General features: G+C 43.6%; 1 protein-coding gene across 13 annotated transcripts in view; it reads right to left on the reverse strand.

The window, feature by feature from the left end:
* Positions 1–22,474, reverse strand: part of CSNK1G1 (casein kinase 1 gamma 1) — a 35,990-nt gene that overhangs the window by 10,673 nt on the left and 2,843 nt on the right. For 5 of the 13 annotated variants that reach the window (XM_087704131.1, XM_087704130.1, XM_087704129.1 and 2 more), the window contains exons 2-12: positions 18,494–18,885; positions 17,588–17,628; positions 16,510–16,579; positions 15,735–15,886; positions 14,801–15,047; positions 13,915–14,000; positions 13,243–13,327; positions 10,564–10,712; positions 8,601–8,702; positions 7,088–7,195; positions 5,241–5,347 (exon numbers count right to left, since the gene is read on the reverse strand). In XM_087704131.1, the coding sequence (XP_087560257.1) occupies positions 5,241–5,347; positions 7,088–7,195; positions 8,601–8,702; positions 10,564–10,712; positions 13,243–13,327; positions 13,915–14,000; positions 14,801–15,047; positions 15,735–15,886; positions 16,510–16,579; positions 17,588–17,628; positions 18,494–18,671 (1,325 nt within the window). In that variant the 5' untranslated portion in view covers positions 18,672–18,885. Of the gene's footprint in view, positions 1–202; positions 332–2,587; positions 2,616–5,240; positions 5,348–7,087; positions 7,196–8,600; positions 8,703–10,563; positions 10,713–13,242; positions 13,328–13,914; positions 14,001–14,800; positions 15,048–15,734; positions 15,887–16,509; positions 16,580–17,587; positions 17,629–18,493; positions 18,886–22,474 lie in introns of those variants that run through there. The other 8 variants (XM_087704127.1, XM_087704126.1, XM_087704125.1 and 5 more) reach the window with 5 other exon arrangements.

Raw genomic sequence — 22,474 nt, forward strand, 5'->3', positions numbered from 1 at the left:
TGCATAACAGGTGGAACGTAGGCTGTCCTTCTGCAAAAACTGTCTTTTTATTTCATTTTTTCTATAGCACCAACCAAGCATATATCACAAAAGAACAGGTCTGAGAAGTCCATACCCCGAGGGGCTTACAATCTAAAAAAACAGACAGAAGGAAAGCGTTTCTTTGGCAGAGCAAAATGGAGCGAGGGGTGGGGTGGGGGGGACGAAAACAGAAAATGTGATTTAGTCAATGGGTTATGTGCTGTTTATTTTCACTGAAGAAGAGTCCGTAAGTCTACTTGTGGCCTTTTTCGGGGATAAACTATGTCCATAGCTTGATAAAGATGAAGATCTGTGGCACAAAAGCAGGGCATTTACAGAATTACCTGAGAAACAGCAGTAGCTATTTAAGACTTATAGACCGCTTCACAGGGCTTTTGCAGCCCTCTCTAAGCGGTTTACAGATATAGCATATTGCCCCCATCAGTCTGGGTCCTCATTTTACCCACCTTGGAAGGATGGAAGGCTGAGTCAACCTTGAGCCGTTCAGGATCAAACTCCAGGCTGTGGGAAGAGTTTGTCTGCAATACTGCATTCTAAGCACTGTGCCATCACGGTCTGTCCGTCCGTCCTTCCTTCTTCCCTTCCTTCCTTCTCACTTAGCAATAGCTCTTAACTTGTATACTGCTTCATGGTGCTTTACAGCCCACTCTAAGCAATTTACAGAGTCAGCCACTTGCCCCCAACAATCTGGGTCCTCATTTTACCCACCTCGGAAGGATGGAAAGTTGACTCAACCTTCAGCTTGGTGAGATTCGAACTGCCAAATTGCAGGCAGCCGGCAGTCAGCAGAAGTAGCCTGCAGTACTGCACTCTGACCATTGCGCCCCCACAGCTCGGAAATCAAGGTCAGGGGATCTAGCAGAAATTGCATTTAATGCATCTTGAGATGCTTGATGTAGGGGAAGGGGAGGGAAATAGGGAAGTCATGGGAATCCCATACAGCAGGAATCCCCAATCCCCCCTGGGCCAAGGATCGCTACCGGTCCGTGACTTACTCGGAACCGGACCTCAGAGCTGGAGGTGAGCAGTGAGTGGGCCAGCGAAGCTTCATCTGTATTTGCAGACCCTCCATAATGCTAGTATCACCAGCTCGGCTCCACTTCAGATCATCAGGTATCAAATTACAATTCCGCTAACTGCCCTGACTTACGCCCCCCCCCCCACTGATATCCTGCTGTCAGAAGATGGGGCTGTGCATTGTCCATCTTCGAGAAGGAAGTCCTCAGCCAAAACAGCTGGTATGGTGACAGGGAAACTCTACAAGCCGTATTCAGTTTGGGGTTCAAAACTCCCCATAATCAGCCTCTTTCCTCCTCCACCACCACCACCACCACCACCCCCGAAACTCTAAAACTGCACACGTGGCAAAATAAGCAAGTATTATTGTTGCTGCTACCGTCACACATTCCTGGGACAGAATGTTTCCAATGCAGGAGTCCCAAGAATGTAAAGCTTTGAATATATTCCAACATTTCAAAATATATTCAATATATTCCAGCCTTATGCAGTTTTGAACTACTGGGAATTATTGTTGGAATCAAAGCCCACTCAGAGCCCAAAAGGCACTCTTTTCAGAAGCCCCCGCCCCCCAAGAAACTCTTATGCTATTTACCTTTTTACCAAGCTAAAATATGGTGGTGTTAAACACTGATGTAACCGGTTTTTAAGAGACCTGATTATGTGGATCCACATTTGAGGGTGTGTGGGAGGGAGATCCACTTTAGACCACAGATAAGGGATTCCGGGACAAAAACAGGACTACTCTAGTCTCACAATACAGATCCCTGGCATTGGAAAGGCCCAAATACTTCACAAAAACCATAGAAACCGCTGCAAAACACTTTTTTTTTTAACCAATGAAGGATTGAAAAAGTATATCCCGGGCAAAGGAGCTGCTTAAAGAAAACCTGCACAGTTGCAACAACTGTGGGGACAAACCGAGACACCTTCAGGCTTTCCAGACACTCCTCTTTTGGGGGAAGCCACTGAGGTGCCAATCCGGGCATCAACCTCCCTGCCTTATCCTAATGCCCCTAAGGCAGGGGTCGGCAACCTTAAACACTCAAAGAGCCACAAAGGTCCTAAACGGAAGCCCCCCCCCCCAATTCAATTCTGGAGCCAACCGGAAGTCCGGTTCACCCCCCACCATAGAGTCTCCTCCTAGCGTGGTGTCCTTTTTCCTCTGCTGATCAGCAGTCCAATTCCCCCACCATAGAGTCTCCTCCTAGCGTGGTGTCCTTTTTCCTCTGCTGACCAGAAGTCCAGGTCCCCCACCATAGAGTCTCCTCCTAGCGCGGCATCCTTTCTCCTCTCCCTGCCCTAACTGAAAGCCCTATCGATTGTGGAGCTGACTGGCGACAGAGGGAGCTGCAGCAGAGGGATGAAAGAGCCACATGCGGCTCCAGAGCCGTGGGTTGCTGACCCCTGCCCTAAGGAGGCCATCCTTCGCTACCTGCTCCCCACTCGATTTATGTCGCTTTGCTTTTGGGCCAAGCGCAGCCTAGTCTGATTCACTCCCCCTTGCACGTGTACCAGAGAGAGTGACTCACCACAAGTTGAGCATTTTCAGGCAGCTACAACAGACAAGTGAGAGGAGAAAGGAGGAAAGAAAGAAAGAGACAAATAAAAACACAGAAAGGAAAGGAGGAAACATTAGCTCAGAGTAAGATGGAAGCAAGTCACGGCAGTTCATGCAAACGTGCACTGCGGATCCTGAGGGTCCCTCACCAGCTCCGCCGACTTTCTCAGATTTGCCTCTACCTAACCCTCCTGTAATCCCTGAGGAAGTGAGACCGTGGTGGGGTCTTTCTCAGACGGACAAAAAGAAACCTTTGCAATAGCCCGAGACCTGATATGATCACAAGCAGGAGAAATGTCTTCAGTGAGGCCTTGGCAGAAGGGAGCGGGAAGCTTCCTGGACTATTTCTTGGAAAAGAAAACCCTAAAGAAACTCCCTGGGAAGGTCCAGATGCGAACACCTTAATGCCTTGAGGGACAGTAACATGCTATGACATAAGACCCAACATCGCTAAGAATAAAGATGCAGCTTTTGCACTCGGTTAGAAGATGCTTCTGGGAAAGTGGTTTTAAAGAGGAAAGGTGGCCTGGCGAAAAATCGAAAGATGACATTGGATTCTCAGCTAATTCAAGGCGCTATGAGGGATGGCTGACTGAGAAACATCTTGGAAGTAGTCATAAGATAACGGAGGGTAAACTTTGGAAGTACCATTTCTGTGGAAGGTTTGGAAACCTGAGCCAAAAACATAGACGACAGCTGAGAACAATCGTGACTTCCAGTGGACATTAACATTTCCCTAACTTCCACTTCAGTTACAGTTTTCAGTTCTGCACTGCAGATATCTAAATGGCCAGAGCGATATAGAAAACTAACTTTTTTTTTTCCTTAGTGGTTTTGCAATCCAGATCGGACAACCCTCATTTCTTCCGTCCCAGAGGAAACTTTCTCTCATGAAACTGGAGAAGGACATAAATGTTTCCAAGGGCAAAGTCCACGATATGCAGTCCTAGGTCCAAATAACTTGGGGAATAAAAAGATTATTTGAACTAAGTTGGAATTGCTCCAAATCTGTGTTTCTCAACCTTGGCAACTTGAAGATGTCCGGACTTCAACTCCCAGAATTCCCCAGCCAGCATTCGCTGGCTGGGGAATCCTGGGAGTTGAAGTCCGGACATCTTCAAGTTGCCAAGGTTGAGAAACACTGCTCCAAGTCAACTTCCAGAGCTGATGGGAACCACTACAGAAAAGTAGTGAGCCCATTCCTTCAGCCCTATCACAGAGAGGATGGTCTGTCTTTGCTTGGTAGATACAGAACAATTCTTTCGGCCGTTTTATTAATGCTATGGCCCAGACAGACATTTTTAAGAGCTGAAGTTTAGTTCATTTCTATAACATTTCCTGGAGAAAAAAAACCAACCCTTCTCCTAACTGCTGAAGACTCTTCCCAGCAACTTGGTATAAATGCAGTTAAATAAATGCAGTCTTTTTCCTATCTCCAGCCTTTCAACCACAGAAAGTCACTAACCGCCTGCTGTGTGACAAATGTTATCAGCTCGAAAAGCTAATAAAATACCATATTTTGTCACGAGGGTATCTGTGCTTATTTTTTTAAAAAAAACATTAAAATTCTCCTCCTTCTGAGCTCAAAGATGCTATAGAGTTGTTGTTGTCTTTTCCTTAAGGGAGAAGGTGGGAATGTTTGCGAAGTGATAAACTTTTTCTTAAAAGATTTTTAGGGCGATGGCTTCCTTCTCCTAGCTGGGGCTTCAGAACCTGAAGCCTAATTAAATTTAAGGCATGGATAACCTGCTTTCCTGGAAAGGATATTGGAAGCTCACCTTTAGCCTAGCCAGTCGTGGATCACCTCTGCCGTAAAACTTACAGAAATATTGTTATGATTGCTGAAAGACTCTCCAGAGTCTCAACACAAGATAATGTCAGGCAAGAAAAACAGCAGTTTTGTCTTTGAGGAAACTTCTTCTCAGTGTAAATAGCCAAGTGTGTCTGTCCTCACCTCCCTTGTGGAGAAAAAGAAATGGAGGGAGGAGGAGGCTCCCTATCATGCTTCCTAAAGTGATAATAAACCATGCACTGCAGCACTGGATGGTAGAGATGAAAGCAATGGCCTCGAGACTTCTAACAGAAGCAAAATAAATCCCACTGCAGGCCAAAATAACTCAGGGCTTTTGTGAGCCAGAAGAAGTTCCCCTACTGAACACAAAAATCATCTCTTTTCAAAGAGGAGTTAAAGCACCGCGGACCTTTGATCTTCAGAAGATGACTGGGGAGGGAGAAGTAGGGGAACATGGGTCTCTCTGAATAGTAAACTACACTATGCCAAATCGAAGTTGTTCGAAGTGAGAAGGGCAGTAAGGACCAACAGCTACAAGCCTTCACTCCTGGGGGGAATCGGTTACGCATGCCAGTTGCAAAATTCTTCTGAAACCCTCCGTCCAACCTGTGGCACATGCATCGGGTCAGAAGTAGCATGACCCGGACAGCCCAAAGGGAAAAGAAGCTGCACCCAGCAACGCCATGGTTATCCATGCAAGAAGGAAAGCGGGGGAAAAAAGGATCTGACCACACGTTATGGGCACGGGTGCATCGAAGCCTGGAAACACACCAACATATTTTGCACGGAGATGATGCAGGGGAAAACCTTGCTTGACAGCAAACATACTTAGCTTCCTCTACTACTTCCACCTCAGTACGGGCCGCAAGTGGTACGTTGGAAGGTGCTCCTGCTTGCTCTTCAACGTTCAACTCGCCGTTGGTTGAGCTTACCACCTGGAACGAATACCAACAGAGAAAGAAAAGCCTGTTAATTAGGGACCTAAGACCAGGTGTGGCTCAAAGCCACATCGAATGCAGCCCACAGGCCTTCTCGAAACCCAATAAACTAAGGTATCTTGAGGTCATCAGGTTGGCAATCAACCCTATCTTCCTTCTCTCTTGCAGCCTCTTTTACTCCATCTTGGCACATCTGTTAATCAGGAAGCCAGGGGTGTGGCACTCACAATCACCACTACAGGGGAGACTGCTTCATTCTGGAGGCAGAGGGCCAGGAAGGAAAACAGAAGGCGGTTTCAGATGATGGAGAGTTTTTGGTCCATGAAGTGACTTATGTCTGAACACATCGATCTTTTTTGCGCAGAAGATCCTTAATAAGTGTTTGATTGACAATAGCAATAGCACCTAGACTTATATACCATTTCACAGTGCTTCACAGCCCTCTCTAAGCGGTTTACAGAGTCAGCCTATCACCCCCAACAATCTGGGTCCTCATTTTACCCACCTCGGAAGGATGGAAGGATGATTTCAACCTTGAACCTGGTGAGATTTGAACTGCCAAATGGCAGGCAGCTGGCAGGCAGCAGAAGTAGCCCGCAGTACTGCACTCTCACCACTGCGCCACTATGGCTCACAATACACAATCCCCACAAGGGACAATGGAGCTAATTTGGCACAAGTCACCTGAAATCTGAATAATCAGTTACATACAGGTAGTCGATTTGCAACCGAGCCCAAAATGTCTGTTGCTAGGCAAGATAGTTGTTAAGTGAGTTTTGATCCCAACTGTTCTTGCCACGGTTGTTAATCCCTGCAGTTGTTAAATTAGTCACACGGTGGTTAAGTGAACCCGGCTTCCCCAATGCCTTTTGCTTGTCAGAAGGTCGCAAAAGGGACACTGCAGCCATCATAAACATCAACCACTTGCCAAAGGTCTGAATTCTGATCATGGGGACGCTGCAACGGTTGTGTGAAAAACAGACATAAGTCACTTTTTTTCTGTGCTGTGTTAATTTCCAATGGTCACTAAATGAATGGTTGCAAGTCAAGGACTGTCGGTACTATACGATGTGAAGCCTGGCCTTAGGAGAAGGAGGAGAAGGGGGAGGAAAAGGGTATATAGAATGTGGATTTGAGCAAAAATCCGATTTTTTAGATTTGTGGTCTAGGTCAGTGGTTCCCAAACTTGGCAACTTTAAGACTTGTGGACTTCAACTCCCAGAATTCTCTAGCTAGCTCTTCTGGTTGGAGAACTCTGGGAGTTGAAGTCCACAAGTCTTAAAGTTCAACTCCCAGAATTCTCCAGCTAGCTCTTCTGGCTGGATAACTCTGGGAGTTGAAGTTGACAAGTCTTAAAGTTGCCAAGTTTGGGAACCACTGGTCTAGGTTCTGCCTAAAACTCCTTCCCCAATTTCAGCCTCTTCCAATTAATGTGGATTAATTCCAACATTTCTCCGGCCAGATTAGTCTTCCTTGAAGTTCACACCTGTGGAAGATGTCCAGACTAGGAAAAGGCCTTCCTAAAGAATCAGCATGGCATCACAGCAACATCGCACTCCGTTCTAAGCCTTTCACGCACCTCTGATGTCATGCCCGTCCGCCCTCATCATTCTAGCAGAAGCCAAACCTTGCAGGTAAAAGAGGGAGGGGACCCTGTGCATGCCCAAGGGGAGATAGCCAAGCAGCTGTGCGGGAGAGAGGAGGAGGAGGAGGAGGAGGGGGAAAAAAAAGCAATACCTGGACAGATCCCCCATGCCGTTCGGAAGCCAAGTGAGAGGCCAGAAACATAGCATTGGTCTGCCGGACTGCCGGGATTTCCCACTCTCCTCTGCGTTCGGACATAGGCTGCCCAGGCATCAGCATGCAGGAAAGCAGAGAGACCGGAGGGAAGGCAAAAAGGTGAACCAGAACCAAGCAAGCGTGTGAAAAAAGCTCAAGAGGGAGAGGGAAGCAAAGCATTTCGGGCATCGAATATTCCCGTTGACAAGGAGGCCTACAGCAGCAGGGGTGTCAAACTCAATTTCATTGAGGGCCGCGTCCAGAGGATTCAGCCGGTTCAGACCGGTTCGCCTGAACCGGTAGTGGAAATCGTGGGTGGGCCGCCTGCCCCGGCTCTATGCCGTCTTATTTAGGCACGTTTTCAAACCGTACGCATGTGTGCAAGCCGCACGCACGATCAAGGCGCATAGGGGGAAAGCCGAGCGCATGCGTGGACAGGGGCACACGCACTCACATTTGTGAACCGGTAGGGAAAGAAAGCAAATACCACCCCTGGTCGCATCAGAGTTGTGTCTGACTTCGGAGGGAGAGGGGGGGGGCATAGCTAGGTGGGGCGTGGCCAGCTTGACGTCACTCATGTCGGGGGGAGCCTGTGATGGCCCGAGTGCTCTACCCACGAAAACGGGCACCTGAGTTCCCTTTTTGCTTGCGACTGTCTCCTGCAGCCCCCAGCCAGTGAAAATGGAGCTCAGGAGGGTCACCCGCAGCTCTCCCGAGCTCCGTTTTCGCTGGCAGAGGCACCGCAGGCCAGGCCTTCAGGGGGCTTGTTTCCAGGGGGGCCTGTGGGCCAGATCTAAGCATCCTGCGGGCAGGATTCGGCCTTCGGGCCTTGGGTTTGACACCCTTGGCCTAAAGGCACAACGCAGTCGAGGCATTTAAAAACAGAAAATAAATCTATATACAGGTAGTCCTCGAATTACGGCCCCATTTGGGCCCAAAATTTCTGTTGCTCAGGGGAAGATTTATCAAGTGAGTTTTGCCCCATTTGCCACCTTCGTTAAGTGAATCACTGCAGTTGTTCAGTTAGTGACACACCTGCTGAGTGAACCTGGCTTCCCCCATCGATTTTGCTTGTCAGGAGGTCGCAAAAGGGGATCTACGTGACTCTGGGGCACCGCAACCGTCATAAATATGAGTCAGTTGCCAAGGGTCTGAATTTTGATCATGTCACCATGGGAATGCTGCTACGGTCATTAAGGGTGAAAACTGGTTTTCTCACTGCTGTTGAATCTCTTTTCTCAGATCGTCATTTCTCCCAATTAGCACTGGAGACCTGAGCATTTTGTATTTTTATTTTAAATAACAGATTCACCCACCCTAAAAGCAGCCAGAGGAAGCTTGCTAGACTAAAACGAAGAGCAGTATTAATAAGGCCATTGACATCCCCGGCTTTTCTAGGTGCCCCTTTTAGGAATGCAGGCTGGAGATACGGAGGCACATTTAAAGCATTTAAGGCATAAGATGAACCAACCTGATTTCGGTAAGGCTGTACGGAGGATCGATCCCGGTGTATGTGGGCGTCTCTCATTACAGATGGTCCCGATTCTATATGCATGGGTCCCACCGGAGTGGGCTGGAAAATAAAACACAGACACGGGTGAATCACATTCGCTGAAAGCAAAACAAGATTAACACTCCCCGCGTTCAAAAGGGAAAAAATTAAAAAAACCCTTTTGAAAAGGAAAAATACAGTGTGAATACCCAGGTTCGCAGGAAGGTTCCCGACAAAATACAGGTAGTCCTTGGACGTACGACCACAATTATGCCCAAAATGTCAGTTGTTTATTGAGACATTTCTCAAATGAATTTTGCCCCGTTTTACGACCTTTCTTGCCGCAATTGTTCAAGGAGTCACTGCAGTGTGTTCAGTTACTAACACGGTTGTTAAGTGAATTGGGCTTCCCTGTTGATGTTGCTTGTCAGAAAGTCTGAAAGGGGGATCACGTGACCACTGTACTTGAGAGACCGCCTACTGCCAATCACCTCCAATAGACCGATTAGATCCCACAGATTAGGCCTCCTCCAAATTCCATCCACTGGCCAATGCCGATTGGCTACCACCCGGAGGAGGGCCTTCTCTGTGGCTGCTCCGGCCCTTTGGAATGAGCTCCCTGTGGAGATTCGGACCCTCACCACCCTCCAGGCCTTCCGCAAAGCCCTTAAAACCTGGCTGTTCCGACAGGCCTGGGGCTAAAGAGCTGTTGCCCCCGTCTTGAATGGTATGACTGTTGTGTGTTTTTAAATTATGTATTGTTATGTATCGTTTATTTTTTATTTTTTGTCTGTAACCCCCCTTCCCTGATTTGATTTGTTAGCTGCCCTGAGTCCCCTTCGGGGGAAAAGGGCGGCATATAAATATAATAAATGAAATAAATGAATGAAGATAGTTCCGGTTGCACCACTAGGCTAGTTGTTCAACCTCCTGTCTGTATGCAGATGTGTCGTTGTCTCAAATGAGACCAATCACTGTTGTATCATCTGCAAACTTCAGTACTTTAACAGTACTTTTGCCCCCCTCAAACGGTATGGTTGTTGAGTGTTTTAAATTGTGGTATTGTTTTGTTCATGTTCTTTTTCTTATCTGTACCCCGCCCCCTCGCCCCCTTGATTTGGTTGTGAGCCGCCCTGAGTCCCCTCCGGGGAATAGGGCGGCATAGAAATATAATAAACTCAACTCAACTCAACCACTGCAACGGTCATAATTATGACCGTTGCAGTGGTTGAGAGACCGCCTTCTGCCGATTACCTCCCTCCGACCGATTAGATCGCACAGGCTGGGCCTCCTCCGAATTCCATCTGCCAGTCAATGTCGACTGGCGACTACACGGAGGAGAGCCTTTTCTGTTGCAGCTCCGACCCTGTGGAACGACCTCCCCATGGAGATTCGTACCCTCACCACCATCCAGACCTTCCGCACAGCCCTCAAGACCTGGCTCTCCCAGCAGGCCTGGGGATAGGTTTCCAATCTACCCGCCCGAGTGTTGACTGTTGAATGCATGTTGTGTTTTACCATTTTATTTTGTTCACTTATCGTTTGTCTTTTATTATTGCACCCCCTTCCCTCATGATTGTAAGCCGCCCTGAGTCCCCTCAGGGAGAAGGGCGGCCTATAAATCTTAATAAAATGTCTAAAATGTCTAAAAATGTCTATGAGCCAGCTGCAAAGAGCCTGAATTTTGATCATGTGACCATGAGGATGCTACAACAATATTAAGTGTGAAAAAATGGACACCAGTCACTTTTTTTCAGTGCTGTTGTAACTTTGAACGGCCACTCAACAAATTATTCTTAAGTCGAGGGCTACCTGTCCAGGCGGTAACATTACTTTCCAAATAACGAGACAATGAGAGGTTGAGTCAAAACTGGCTTTTAAAGAGCAACCCCTGGGGGGGGGGGGAAAAACCCACAGCAGATGCCACAGGACGACCACTTACAATTGGCCTGCCAACCCAGTCGTAGGCGTAATCGAAGGTGAATCCCCTCTTTTCAAATAACTCGGTGAAGATGGTTCGTAGGTAATCGTAGTCTGGTCTCTCGAAGAAGTCTAGCCGTCTGACGTAACGAAGGTAGGCGGCCATCTCCTCTGTTAAAGGGAATTAGGAAGAAGCAACATCAGACAATCTGTTCAGAAAGAAGTAGAAGCAGAGCACATTTCAGCGTTACCTCACTGGTCAGGTTAAAAAACCCCTAAATTATCAGTTTACAGAGGCAGAGGGGATGGAGAAATCTGTCGCATGGATGGGCCACCAAGCCACGGGTTTCTAAAGGGGGGGCCTCCCTTATGAACATCACTGAAATATTTGCAGACTTAGGGGCAAAAACGATTAGTAGTCATCAGCTTTGGAACAATTAAGGGTTTCTATTAGTGTTCTTGTTCTCCGAACTGGTATTGGACCTGGGTACTTGAGAGACCGCCTGCTGCCAATTACCTCCCAAAGACCCATTAGATCGCACAGGGTCGGCCTCCTTCTCTGTTGCAGCTCCGGCCCTTTGGAACGAACTCCCCGCGGAGATTCGGACCCTCACCTCTCTCCCTGCTTTCCAAAAAGCCGTTAAAACCTGGCTGTGTCGGCAGGCCTGGGGTTGATGAGCTCCCTTCCCCTCTCGACAGGTGTGGTTGTTGGTCATTTTAAATGTCTATTTTGTACTTGTATGTTTCCCTTTCCCGTTTAAGTTGTTCGCCGCCCTGAGTCCCTTTTTGGGAATAGGGCGGCATATAAATAAAATAAAACTTAAACTTAAGGGCACCGGTAGGTATAAAGATAAAATACGTAGCTATGGTCACTTCAAAAACTCAAGCTGAAGCAGAAATTTAAGACTTCATGGATTCTAATACAGATGTTATCTTCACACACCCACAGGCCTGACTAAGGAGGAGATGCAGTCTGCTTGCTTTCAGTAGCTTGGGCGATGGTGGGATGTGGATTATACACCTTTCTATGCTCTGAATTTCTTACACTGATGGGTTGTGGAGTCCAGATTGGAAGGGCTGAACTCAACAGAAAGTCCAAGTCATAAAAAGGCCAGGTGATTCGAAGCAGAGACAGGAAAGGCTCTGCCAGGGATTAAGTAAAGGTAAACGTTCCCCTCGCACATATGTGCTAGTCATTCCCGACTCTTGGGGGCGGTGCTCATCTCCGCTTCAAAGCCGAAGGGCCAGTGCTGTCAGAAGACGTCTCTGTGGTCATGTGGCCGCATGACTAAACGCCAAAGACAAACAGAACGCTGATACCTTCCCACCAAAGGTGGTTCCTATTTTCCTACTTGCATTTTTTTACATGATTTTGAACTGCTAGGTTGGCAGAAGCTGGGACAGGTAACGGGAGTTCACTCCATTACGCGGCGCTAGGGATTTGAATCGCTGAACTACCCACCTTTCCGATCGACAAGCTCAGCATCTTAGCCACATGGCCACCGCGTTCACTTCTAAAAGAACTGAAGTAAACTGGTAGAACTCCATGTTCTAAAGAAGTTTCAAGGTGAAACCCTCCCTCATTTAATCAATGTTTGCTACACGTGTTCAGATCTTTTCTTTATTCCCCATCAGAGAAAGAGAGCATCAAGCACCACAGTTTAAGCTTCAAATTTGGTGATGGAGAAACCATCTTCTGTCAGGTACAGAACTGAACGACTGGAGACACAACAACTATCCTGGCCACTGGTACCAGGCTTGACAGAACCAGAAGCCAACAAGATATCTAAGAGAAGCGTCAACAATGCTTTACCTGTTTGCTCCAATGAGAGAAGGCTTTGAACATTTCACCTGGGATTTGCCATGTTATTTTAATGCAAGTGTATCGTCTAGACTTGAAGTGTCCAATTGTGGCAACTTTTAAGTCTTGTAGACATCAATTCCCAGAATTCCCTAGTCAGCATATAAAATATGCCTGTTTTAGACTAGGCATCACAAGGTATTCACTGCAGCCTCTGTTTGTGACTGCAAGCCAACTGCAAAAAATGTTTTATCCAATGGGAAATCGATTGCAAAATGGGACAACTTGTCACAAGCCTGACAAACCATGATAAATCAGCCTAGTTAATAGAAATATTTGAAATATCAGGAGTTTGCAAGTAATTATTCACACGGGTTCAAGAAAAAGTCAGATTTTAAAGTGTCATCGAAATTTGTGGCCAACTCTAAACATAATGTATTAAACTATGGTTTCCAGGTTTAAAAAAAATTATACAGTGGCTAAGACGCTGAGCTTGTCGATCAGAAAAGGCCTGCAATTCGGCGGTTCGAATCCCTAGCGCTGCATAACGGAGTGAGCTCCTGTGACTTGTCCCAGCTTCTGCCAACCTAGCAGTTCGAAAGCAAGTACAAATTCAAGTAGAACAATAGGGACTTTTAGTGGCACAGTGTTCGTGCCCCTTTGGTGTTTAGTCATGCTGGCCACATGACCACAGAGACATCTTCAGACAGCACTGGCTCTTCGGCTTTGAAGTGGAGATGAGCACGCCCCCCTAGAGTTGGGAACGACAAGCACACATGTCCAAGGGGAGCCTTTACCTTTACCTTATTTCTCTGTACCCGCTACATTCTAAAAGTCACTGTTTTAATAGTTCTTATTTCTAGGGGTAATTTACAGAAATGATAAGCCACCAGAACTTACCCGGGAAGTTCTCACAGAGAACATCAATTGGAGTATTCCTCTTTGTGTCCCCAATCTTCTGGTATCGCTCTTTCAATGTATCAGCCTGTGAAATGCAGAGGATTCTAATTTTAAAAACTATTATTGGGTCGTAATATGTAGGGTGCTGTCCTGGAGAGAAGGACAGGTGAAGTAACCAGAGGAACAATCTTTGAGTTGAGTTATAGAAGTTTGGCAAGCATTTAGCTAAATCCTTGCATGTTGTCTGACACATCTTTATTTGCATCATAACTCAGCAAGTTTTGCTTTTTAACACCAACCCTGGGAGGGGGGGTAAGAGTAATTTAAATTTTTCCCACCTGCAAACTGAAACCAAATTGGTCCACTTTCTGTATACTAGCTGCCCTTTTAACTTGCTGGGGGAAAGTACGATCATTCAATCATTTTAATAGGGTGTTGTGAGTTGGTTTGTTTTAAAAATTTTCAGGGATTTTTATAAGCCACCCTGTGTCTTCTGGAGCAGCCCACCGAACAAATCTACTCTATCAAATTAGGTGGGAGGGAGAAACCTGGATGCTGGCAGTGAGATGTCCTTCCGAAAGGATGAGAGCAAAAATGAGTTGTCAGAAGAGGCAGGTAATTAACACAGAAGCTATCTGCCAAAACCCAACTGATGCACATTTTAGCATCTACCTTAAGGCCTTGCCATGGTAAACTGCCTCGAAGAAAATACATGAACATGTGTCCAAGAGCTTCCAAGTCATCTCGCCGACTCTGTTCTAAAACACGTAAGAGAACAGAACACTGCTCTAACATTCTTAATCAACATTAGGTAAGTAATTACATTCCTAGCAATTAACTCCCGTATGAAAAAGAAGACGTCCGTAAATAGGGAGACACGTAAGCAACGTTATCTACGAGGAGTCTGAGAAATTACTGATTTAGTAAAAGTTCGTTCTACACGTACAACAGAATTGAGTTGCTATTCATATTCTCCAAGGTGGCTATTCTCACATTCAAATGGAACACGCATCTGTGTTAAAACTAAACTGGACAATCTGGGGTTCTCCAGACGTTTTGCCCTATCACAATTTCTGACCTTTGCTCGGCTTTTTTTTTTTTTGTAATGTGTAAACCTGATTTATTCTTCTCTTAATAAAAAACAGGATTAAAAGCTTCATTTACTCGTTTTTGTTTTCAATTCCCAATATGTGGAAAAGCACAAAATTTCAATTTTGTGTCGTTACGAATAACGTCAGAAGAAGCTACTGTTGTTCTGTTTTGCTTGCAGGAGGAGAAGAAATACTGAATAAAAGCAGTGGTAGTTCTCACTTCCTAGTAGACAATTTTGGAAATGCAGGCTGACTAGGTCAATCCCAGCTGATAAGCAGCTATGAAAGGACACGTACTGGTAACGTAAACTTCTTTGAATTCATATTTATTGCAGGCATGCCGAAGTCATATTGCTATCTAATTTTAAAGAGTCACAATATGAAAATTAGCAGCTCCCAAACATGTTTGTGTGATATAAACAGCACAGAAAATTATCCATTAGTGCAACATATTATACTGAACAAACCTTTGCCCAGGTGTGTATTAATGGACATATATCTTGCTGTTCCAGTAAGGCTCTTGTGTTCTCTGTAAGGTATATGTTTTTGTGTTTCAGAATCAATGTACTCCTTGGCCAATCCAAAGTCTATTATGTGGATGATGTGTTCTTTCTTATTTCCTTGCCGGCCTCCTTGCCGGCCAATAAGAAAATTCTCCGGCTTGACATCTCGATAAATGAGATTCCTTGAGTGCACAAATTCCATTCGAGTAAGCTATAAAAAGACAAAGAAGTAAGTTACTCTACATCTCTGAATTAAAAATCCTTTGCTAACTGTTCAAAACTAGTATTTTGAATTAAAGTTTGCATGTTCAGGATCACCAGATATGAAAATACCTACTAGATTTATATACCAAGATGCTTTTTTGCCGTAGTGAAAATGCATTCCTTTATTTAGCTAAAGGAAATGGAAAATATAAGCTAACCAGATCATAATCGGTTTAAGAAGCTACCTTCTAAAGAATGCACAGAAATTATTCTGGGTTGGGCATTTTGTTCATTAAAGATGTTAAATTATAATCCTACACTGTTATACCAAATGGACCAAGAAAAGGCCACAACATGCCTCAAACTATCTAACCGTCCCTAGAAAACAGTTTGAAAGTCACTGTCCGTGACCTGATTTCAGTTCCTAACGCTCATTTGATACAGCCTATTTTAGCCACAAATCACCTGTAATCAAAATAGCAGCTTGGCTTAACTAGTGTTCTTTCAAGTGCCTGAGCTTCATTATGGAAACCCTTTGCTGAATCCATGGTAGTTAAATAGAACCAAAAGAAACTTATAAAGAAAAGTTTGCACAGCAGTCAAAAAAAAAAAAAGACAGCACTGTAATTGGAAATATTTGAGGTTGGAAGAAGGGAGGATGTTTACAAAAACGTGAAACTGTTCTTTGACTCACCAGCTGAATTGCTATCATTAAGACAGTCTTCAGAGTGAATGTTCTATCACAGAGGTCAAACAAGTCTTCCAAACTTGGGCCAAGGAGCTCCAGTACCATGGCATTGTATTTTCCACATGGACCATAATAAAATACCTGTGGGAAGCCTTCAACTGAAACAAATGCAAAAACAAAACAAAAAATTAACTGCACTATAGCAAGAGGATGTCACAGATAAAAGAACTACCAGCTTTGATGTAGGCCACCCAAATAAAAGTGCTAGAAAAATATATGCCAAGTTTCTTCATCACATTTCGTTTGATCTTTCCTTTTCAAAAACAAACCCTAAGTTCCGAATTAGACCTATGCCAGCGCAGCCATTCATGGCAACATTTATACCGCTGGCAGAATTAATTCACTGAATTTGATGGTGGCTTACAGAGCTATGCAGATGGCCTCTAAGATTATTTATTTATTTATTTTCTGTTTGGGACAAACAATCAAATCACCAACTACTTTTCCAAGGGACCACCAAGTTTCAAATCAGTTTAAGAATGCGAAATGGAGATATATTACTTTTAAAAAAACAACAGTGAAGGTTTTTGGGGGTGCAGAAAATGTTCCTTTGGCTCCTGTCTTGCATCTGATGAGTTATACGCACTACACTTATCATTGCTAAAAACTGCACCCTCTGATTTCTAGGGTACTTGTAGCTTTCAAACATACGGGTAAGTACTAGTTTCACTACACCCCGTTGCCACAATTCATTTTAACTCCTAGGAGAAAGATTTCTTACCTGAAGAGCCGAGGTGTTTATAAAATCTATACTCTAAGTGCAGTTGTGGGGCACGAGATTTTAATGGTTCCTATAAAACACAAAATAATGAAACGAAAATGAACTGATTGTTTAATGGTGGATTGTTTCACTAAATGACAATGTAGGAGCAGGAGTACATTAAATTGGTTTTGCAAATTTGCTTTCCAATTTGAATACACACACACTTGCTCTCTCAAAGTAAAGCCTTTCTATTGTAAAAATTTTATGCCACAGAGTCACATTTGTGAGGTGGATGGCTGTATAAATATAATAAATAAATTTAAAAGTAGTGGAAAAAACACATTGTTTTAAAAGGAGATAAACTGCCACGTCTTTAATGTTCAATGAGATATATTAGTGTTTCTCAACCTTGGCAACTTGAAGCCAGGTGGACTTCAACTCCTAAACTGCTAGGTGGAATTCTGGGAGATGAAGTCCACCCGGTTTCAAGTTGCCAAGGTTGATAAATGCTAAAATATATGATCATTTCCTAAATGTATACATACCCATATTAGGACTGTGTCATCTTCATAGGAAAGATGACAAACATGGCAAAACGTTCACTCTCAAAACATTCTGATCCTAAAACAGCCCACTCAACTCATAGAAAACGGTTCTGTATTCCAAAATTGGTCAGAATGGCTTCTTTCAGACCGAATCTATTATCGCGAGCAAGATGGACGCAAACCAATTCAATACATAAATCAATCTATTTCTCATGCCCACCGACTTAGGTGAGCTGATGGACGGGCATGTAAGCAGGATTCCTCATATTAGATTCTGCCATTCATCTGCTGCAGTCCTTTTAAAAACTTGGTGGCAAGCAGTAAGAGTTTTAAAAACAATCACTGGCATTTAAATTGAGCAAGGATTGGTTTTAGTGAGCAGCACAGCAGATACTGAATTGGTTTCTACAAAATTTAAAGGTAGTATCACTTTACAGCACATATATGAAATGTAGGCTGGATGTAATCAGGACAAATGTGGCTTGAAATTTTTTTCTTGTTGGGGTAATCTTCGGCATGCAGAAATGTTTTAAAACCACAAAACTACTCACCAGCTTGATTGCTACATATTCATTTGTGTAAAGATTTTTGCCTGCAAGAGAGAATTTTGTTTCAAATAGCAACCAGGATATGCAAATTATTATTTTTAGCTGTTAGGTTTCTCTAAAATTAAAAAAAAAAGGTTCTATAGCTTGTTTATTTATTATCAACTTTCGTTTGCAACTCACATTATCCCCAATAACCTATCTTCTGCGAATAATTAATCAATCTTTTAATGATTGTCTATATCAGTGTTTCTCAACCTTGGCAACTTGAAGAAGTCTGGACATCTTCAAGTTGCCAAGGTTGAGAAACACTGGTCTATATACTTTGAAAAGTAAATATCGAAATACAGGAAAGAATTATTCCTCAAAATACTTTACATTACAAGCAGGGGGTGTAACACCCAAGTAATAAAAATCCCAATTAACGTCAAGAATACTAAACCAAAGTTCATTAAAAAGGAACAAACAGGAAGTCAGAAAGCTGTGTTACATGTATGTATATGATGCCTGTATGCATTATAGCAACAGATAAAAAGGAAACGTTGCTACCACTACATGCAGCGTTTTATATGTACAGGCAACTTACGATGATTCATTCAGTGGCCATTCCTAGTTACAACGGCACTGAAAAAAGTGACTTGTGTTTTTCACACTTATGACCTTCTGACAAGCAAAGTCAACGGGGGAGGCAGATTCACTTAACAACCGTGCCACCAACCTAACACTTGCGGTGATTCACTTAACGATGGTGGCAAGGAAGATCATAAAACGGAGCAAACTTCACTTAACAAATGTCTCACTCAGCAACAAAAATTTGGGGATCAGTGGTGGTCCTAAGTTGAGGACCATTTGTGGGAGGAGATTCTGGCTAGCCAGGATTGAAAGCTGCTGAACCTGCGGGGCTCTTCTTACCTAGCCTGAGCTCTCCAAAATTGCCACAGCCGATCTTCTTGCCAACCCTAAAATTGGGCCCGACCATGAGAACTCCAGCCGCCGAAGTGGAACTTGATGCTCGAGAACTGTGCGTGCTTCTTCCTGGATTCCCTTTCCCTGTTCGCCTTTCATCTTTCTCCCTAGTAATATGGTCCATGATCTTGCAATAAAAAATATCTGGTAGTAAGTAGGATTTGGTCTTTGCACTTATTCTTGAAGAGAGAAATATAGATCCAGAAGAATCATTGGGTCAAACTATAAAATACTTTGGAGATCTTTTGGCATCATATCCGGGCTGTTCAGGCACTGTCACGGAAGGTCCGGGGATGACTTCACCGTCCTCAGCGAGGTAGAGGAAAACCTTACGCTACCTGCAGAGGGGCAAAAAAAAGGGGGGGGCAAGATCACAATCCGATTGGTAAAGGAAGAAGGTGAAACACAACAGGGATGTACAACAAAAAAGCCCCCTTTTATGACTCAAAAGAGTTGTTGGATACAAAAAAAAAAAGTCAGGAAGATTAAGACAAAAAGCGATTATTTATGGTGGCCTGCACTGGCTAAACAGCCCAAAACGAGCTATGTCAAAGTTACCAATCCCTGATACTACAGGTTTATGATTTACTTGTAACCTAATTCTGTGGTCCTACCTGGCCTGGGAAGGAAAGGCATAAAAGCATTTTGCTGTTCAACCCCCCAAAAAATGTTTGTTCCAGCTACATGTTTGTGGTGAAACCAATCTGGCTGGCTGACACTGAGTCACTATGCTCCCCCTAGAATGTAAGAGCCTCATGGAACTTAGGTGGCTGTGATAACACAATGAGCTTTACGGGAGTTCAGGAAAAATAGTGGGCAGTGGGCAGGACCATTAAGAAGGCAAGGTGCCTTTTGTCCTGAATAATCCAAAAACCTGTCTTCTTTTGCCTTTTAAAATAGTAAGTAATAATCAATAAGTCTGTAACTCATCTGGCAAAATACAAAACCTAAACATCTCCATTTACTTCTAGTATAGAAAAAATGAGAAGTAAAAAATATCCCAGAAATGACACATCTTGAGCTGCATCTATAGTTAACTAATTACAACGGCTAATACTATTTTTTAGTTTGAAAGGATTCCCCCCACCCCCCACTCCTATTCAAGCCAGCAGCATGAAAAGGCAGGGAAAATTGAGTTTTCAACCAAGTCTGAAGTGTGTGGTCTCAATAAGGAATTTGCCTTGAAAGCAAAACAAAAGTTTAATCTTTTGGTGTCAAGTGTAAATGAGAACAAAATAGAATAAAAGAAGTTAAATATTCTGATGTGTTTAAGGTAAAGGTTTCTCTCGCACATATGTGCTAGTCGTTCCCGACTCTAGGGGGCGGTGCTCATCTCCGTTTCAAAGCTGAAGAGCCAGCGCTGTCCGAAGACGTCTCCATGGTCATGTGGCTGGCATGACTAAATGCCGAAATGCTGTTCCCTTCCCACCAAAGGTGGTCCTTATTTTTATACTTGCATTTTTTACATGCTTTCAAACTGCTAGGTTGGCAGAAGCTGGGACAAGTCACGGGAGCTCACTCCGTTACACAGCAGTAGGGATTTGAACCACCAAACTGCCGACTTTTCTGATCGACCATCTCAGTGTCTTAGCCACTGAGCACCCCTTTCTGACGTATTAAATACATCGAAATTTGGGTCCTAAGCAGAAGCTCGTGGAGTTATTTTTGTTTTTAAGGGACAAAATCTGAGATCCATTCTAGATTACAGCAATTTTTGGACACTGCTGGATTGTTTAGGGGAGAGAATATTTTGAGTATCACAAATAGAAAATCACTCATCACTGGGTGATATGTCACGCACATAGCTTTAACATTTTCATTGGATTTTGACTGATATGCCAATGTAAGGGCTGCTTACCCTGTCTTGCATGATATTAAAATTTGAAATGTGTGCTGGATACATATTAAAGTTATTTTTTTTTAAAAAAATCAGTTGAGTATCCCATGATATAGAATTGTATAATGCAATCACCACAAAGTGAACAGAAAGACTGCCAGAAATACATACAAATAATTAATGCTACTACACTAAGCAAGGAGTAGAAAACTGCTGATCGGTTATATTTGGGAATTACTTATATAAACATCAAACTAAAAGGGGAAATAAAGAACAGAGTTTATAACCTGACTTTGGAGTTTGGTTCTGAAATCGAAGAGCCAACTGACCGTATTAAGATGCAGCCATTTCAAATGAATCACTAGGTAAATACCATCATCAAAATGCAACCACCGACTCATCAATACATTATATACATTTTCAATTAATCCGAATAGATTTACCACCTATTTTGAAGAACAGTCAACAACTGGAGGTGGTTGCCATGGAAGTGGCACATAGTTGTGCCCACGCAACAGGACTGAGAAGCTGAAAACAAGTAGCTACAGGAGAATCAGAAACCCCGATAATGCAAGAAGACTGAAAGGAGAATTAACCACCGCTGAATTTTTACTCTGCCCTAAGTGACCCCCTAAATAACAGAGATTAATAAACAATATTTATCCTCTTTTTTGGTTTTATATATAACAATCTGTTTTTCAAAACAAAGGAAAACACTGTCAAAGCAAGTAGAGTTCCAAAATTCCCTTTCAAGCTTGTTCCGTTTGATACAAACAGTTCAATTAAATTACAGTATGTTGTTCATAGCGCTGCAACTAACATTCCTTGGGAATCCAATAAGGTAAAGTTTAAGGTTCCCCTCGCACATATGTGCTAATCATTCTTGACTCTAGGGGGCTGTGCTCATCTCCGCTTCAAAGCCGAAAAGCCAGCGTTATCCAAAGACATCTCTGTGGTCATGTGGCCGGCATGACTAAATGCCGAAGGCGCGCGGAACGCTGTTACTTTCCCACCAAAGGTGGTTCCTATTTTTCTACTTGCATTTTTACATGCTTTCGAACTGCTAGGTTGGCAGAAGCTGAAACAAGTAACGGGAGCTCACCCTGTTACGCGGCGCTAGGGATTCAAACTGCCGACCTTTCTGATTGACAAGCTTAGCATCTTAGCCACTGAGCCACCGTGTCCCTGGGAACCCAACAGAATCACCTATCAAAACTCTCAATTATCAAACTTCTATATATACTTTACTTTAAACGGATCACTTCTGATTGGCAAATCAAATGGGAATGGTAATTTTTACATAACACGGAAGAATAAAGTTTCAGATAGCATTAGAATTTATTTATCGCTCTAACACCAATGGTTACATGAGCTATCGTTAATGAAACCTGATATAGATACCCAGGCATTCATCATGTGACTTGGATCAGTTTGGCAACCTTGGCAACTTGAGGATGTATGGACTGGAGGATTCTGGGAGCTGAAGTCCACATATCTTTTAAGTTGCCAAGGTTGAGAAACTCTGGTTTGGTTAAATCCCTTCAAGTCTCATATCAGAGACCACTTAGCAATCCAAAAGTCTAATTCCCAATTTATTGACCGAATGGATATGACTATACAACATTGTAATCCATAGTCGTGGTGAATTATTGTAAAGAACTGAAGACGCTTCTTGGATGAGAGGTGAAACATTTTCGAGAAAAAGCCAAGGGCGCTCAGTAGAGTTTGGGACAGCACCTTCAGGACAACCGTAGCCTGAATGATTGAGAATCTCCATTAGGCATTTATTATAAAGAAGTATCTTAAAAGGAAGATATATAGATATCTTTGTTGTGGTACTTTATAAATCCAAAGTGTTTCATTAAACAGAACTGTATTCTACAATTTTAAGAACATTTAATCACATTCCTCCCAAATCAAAGGCAGTATATGTCTATGTAACACTGAACAACAGACTGCCAAAATAATCTGCTGCAGATTTTTTACTGCCAAACAGGAAGAAGTTGTATTCCATACGTGAAGAGTTCGAGCAGTGTTTCTCGACCTTGGCAACTTTTAAGTCTTGTGGACTTCAACTCCCAGAATCCCTC

This window comes from Thamnophis sirtalis, unplaced genomic scaffold (genome assembly GCF_051295495.1).
Source record: "Thamnophis sirtalis isolate CommonGarterSnake01/CBP01778 unplaced genomic scaffold, rThaSir2_p1.2 scaffold_2, whole genome shotgun sequence".
NCBI classification, from domain to species: domain Eukaryota; kingdom Metazoa; phylum Chordata; class Lepidosauria; order Squamata; family Natricidae; genus Thamnophis; species Thamnophis sirtalis.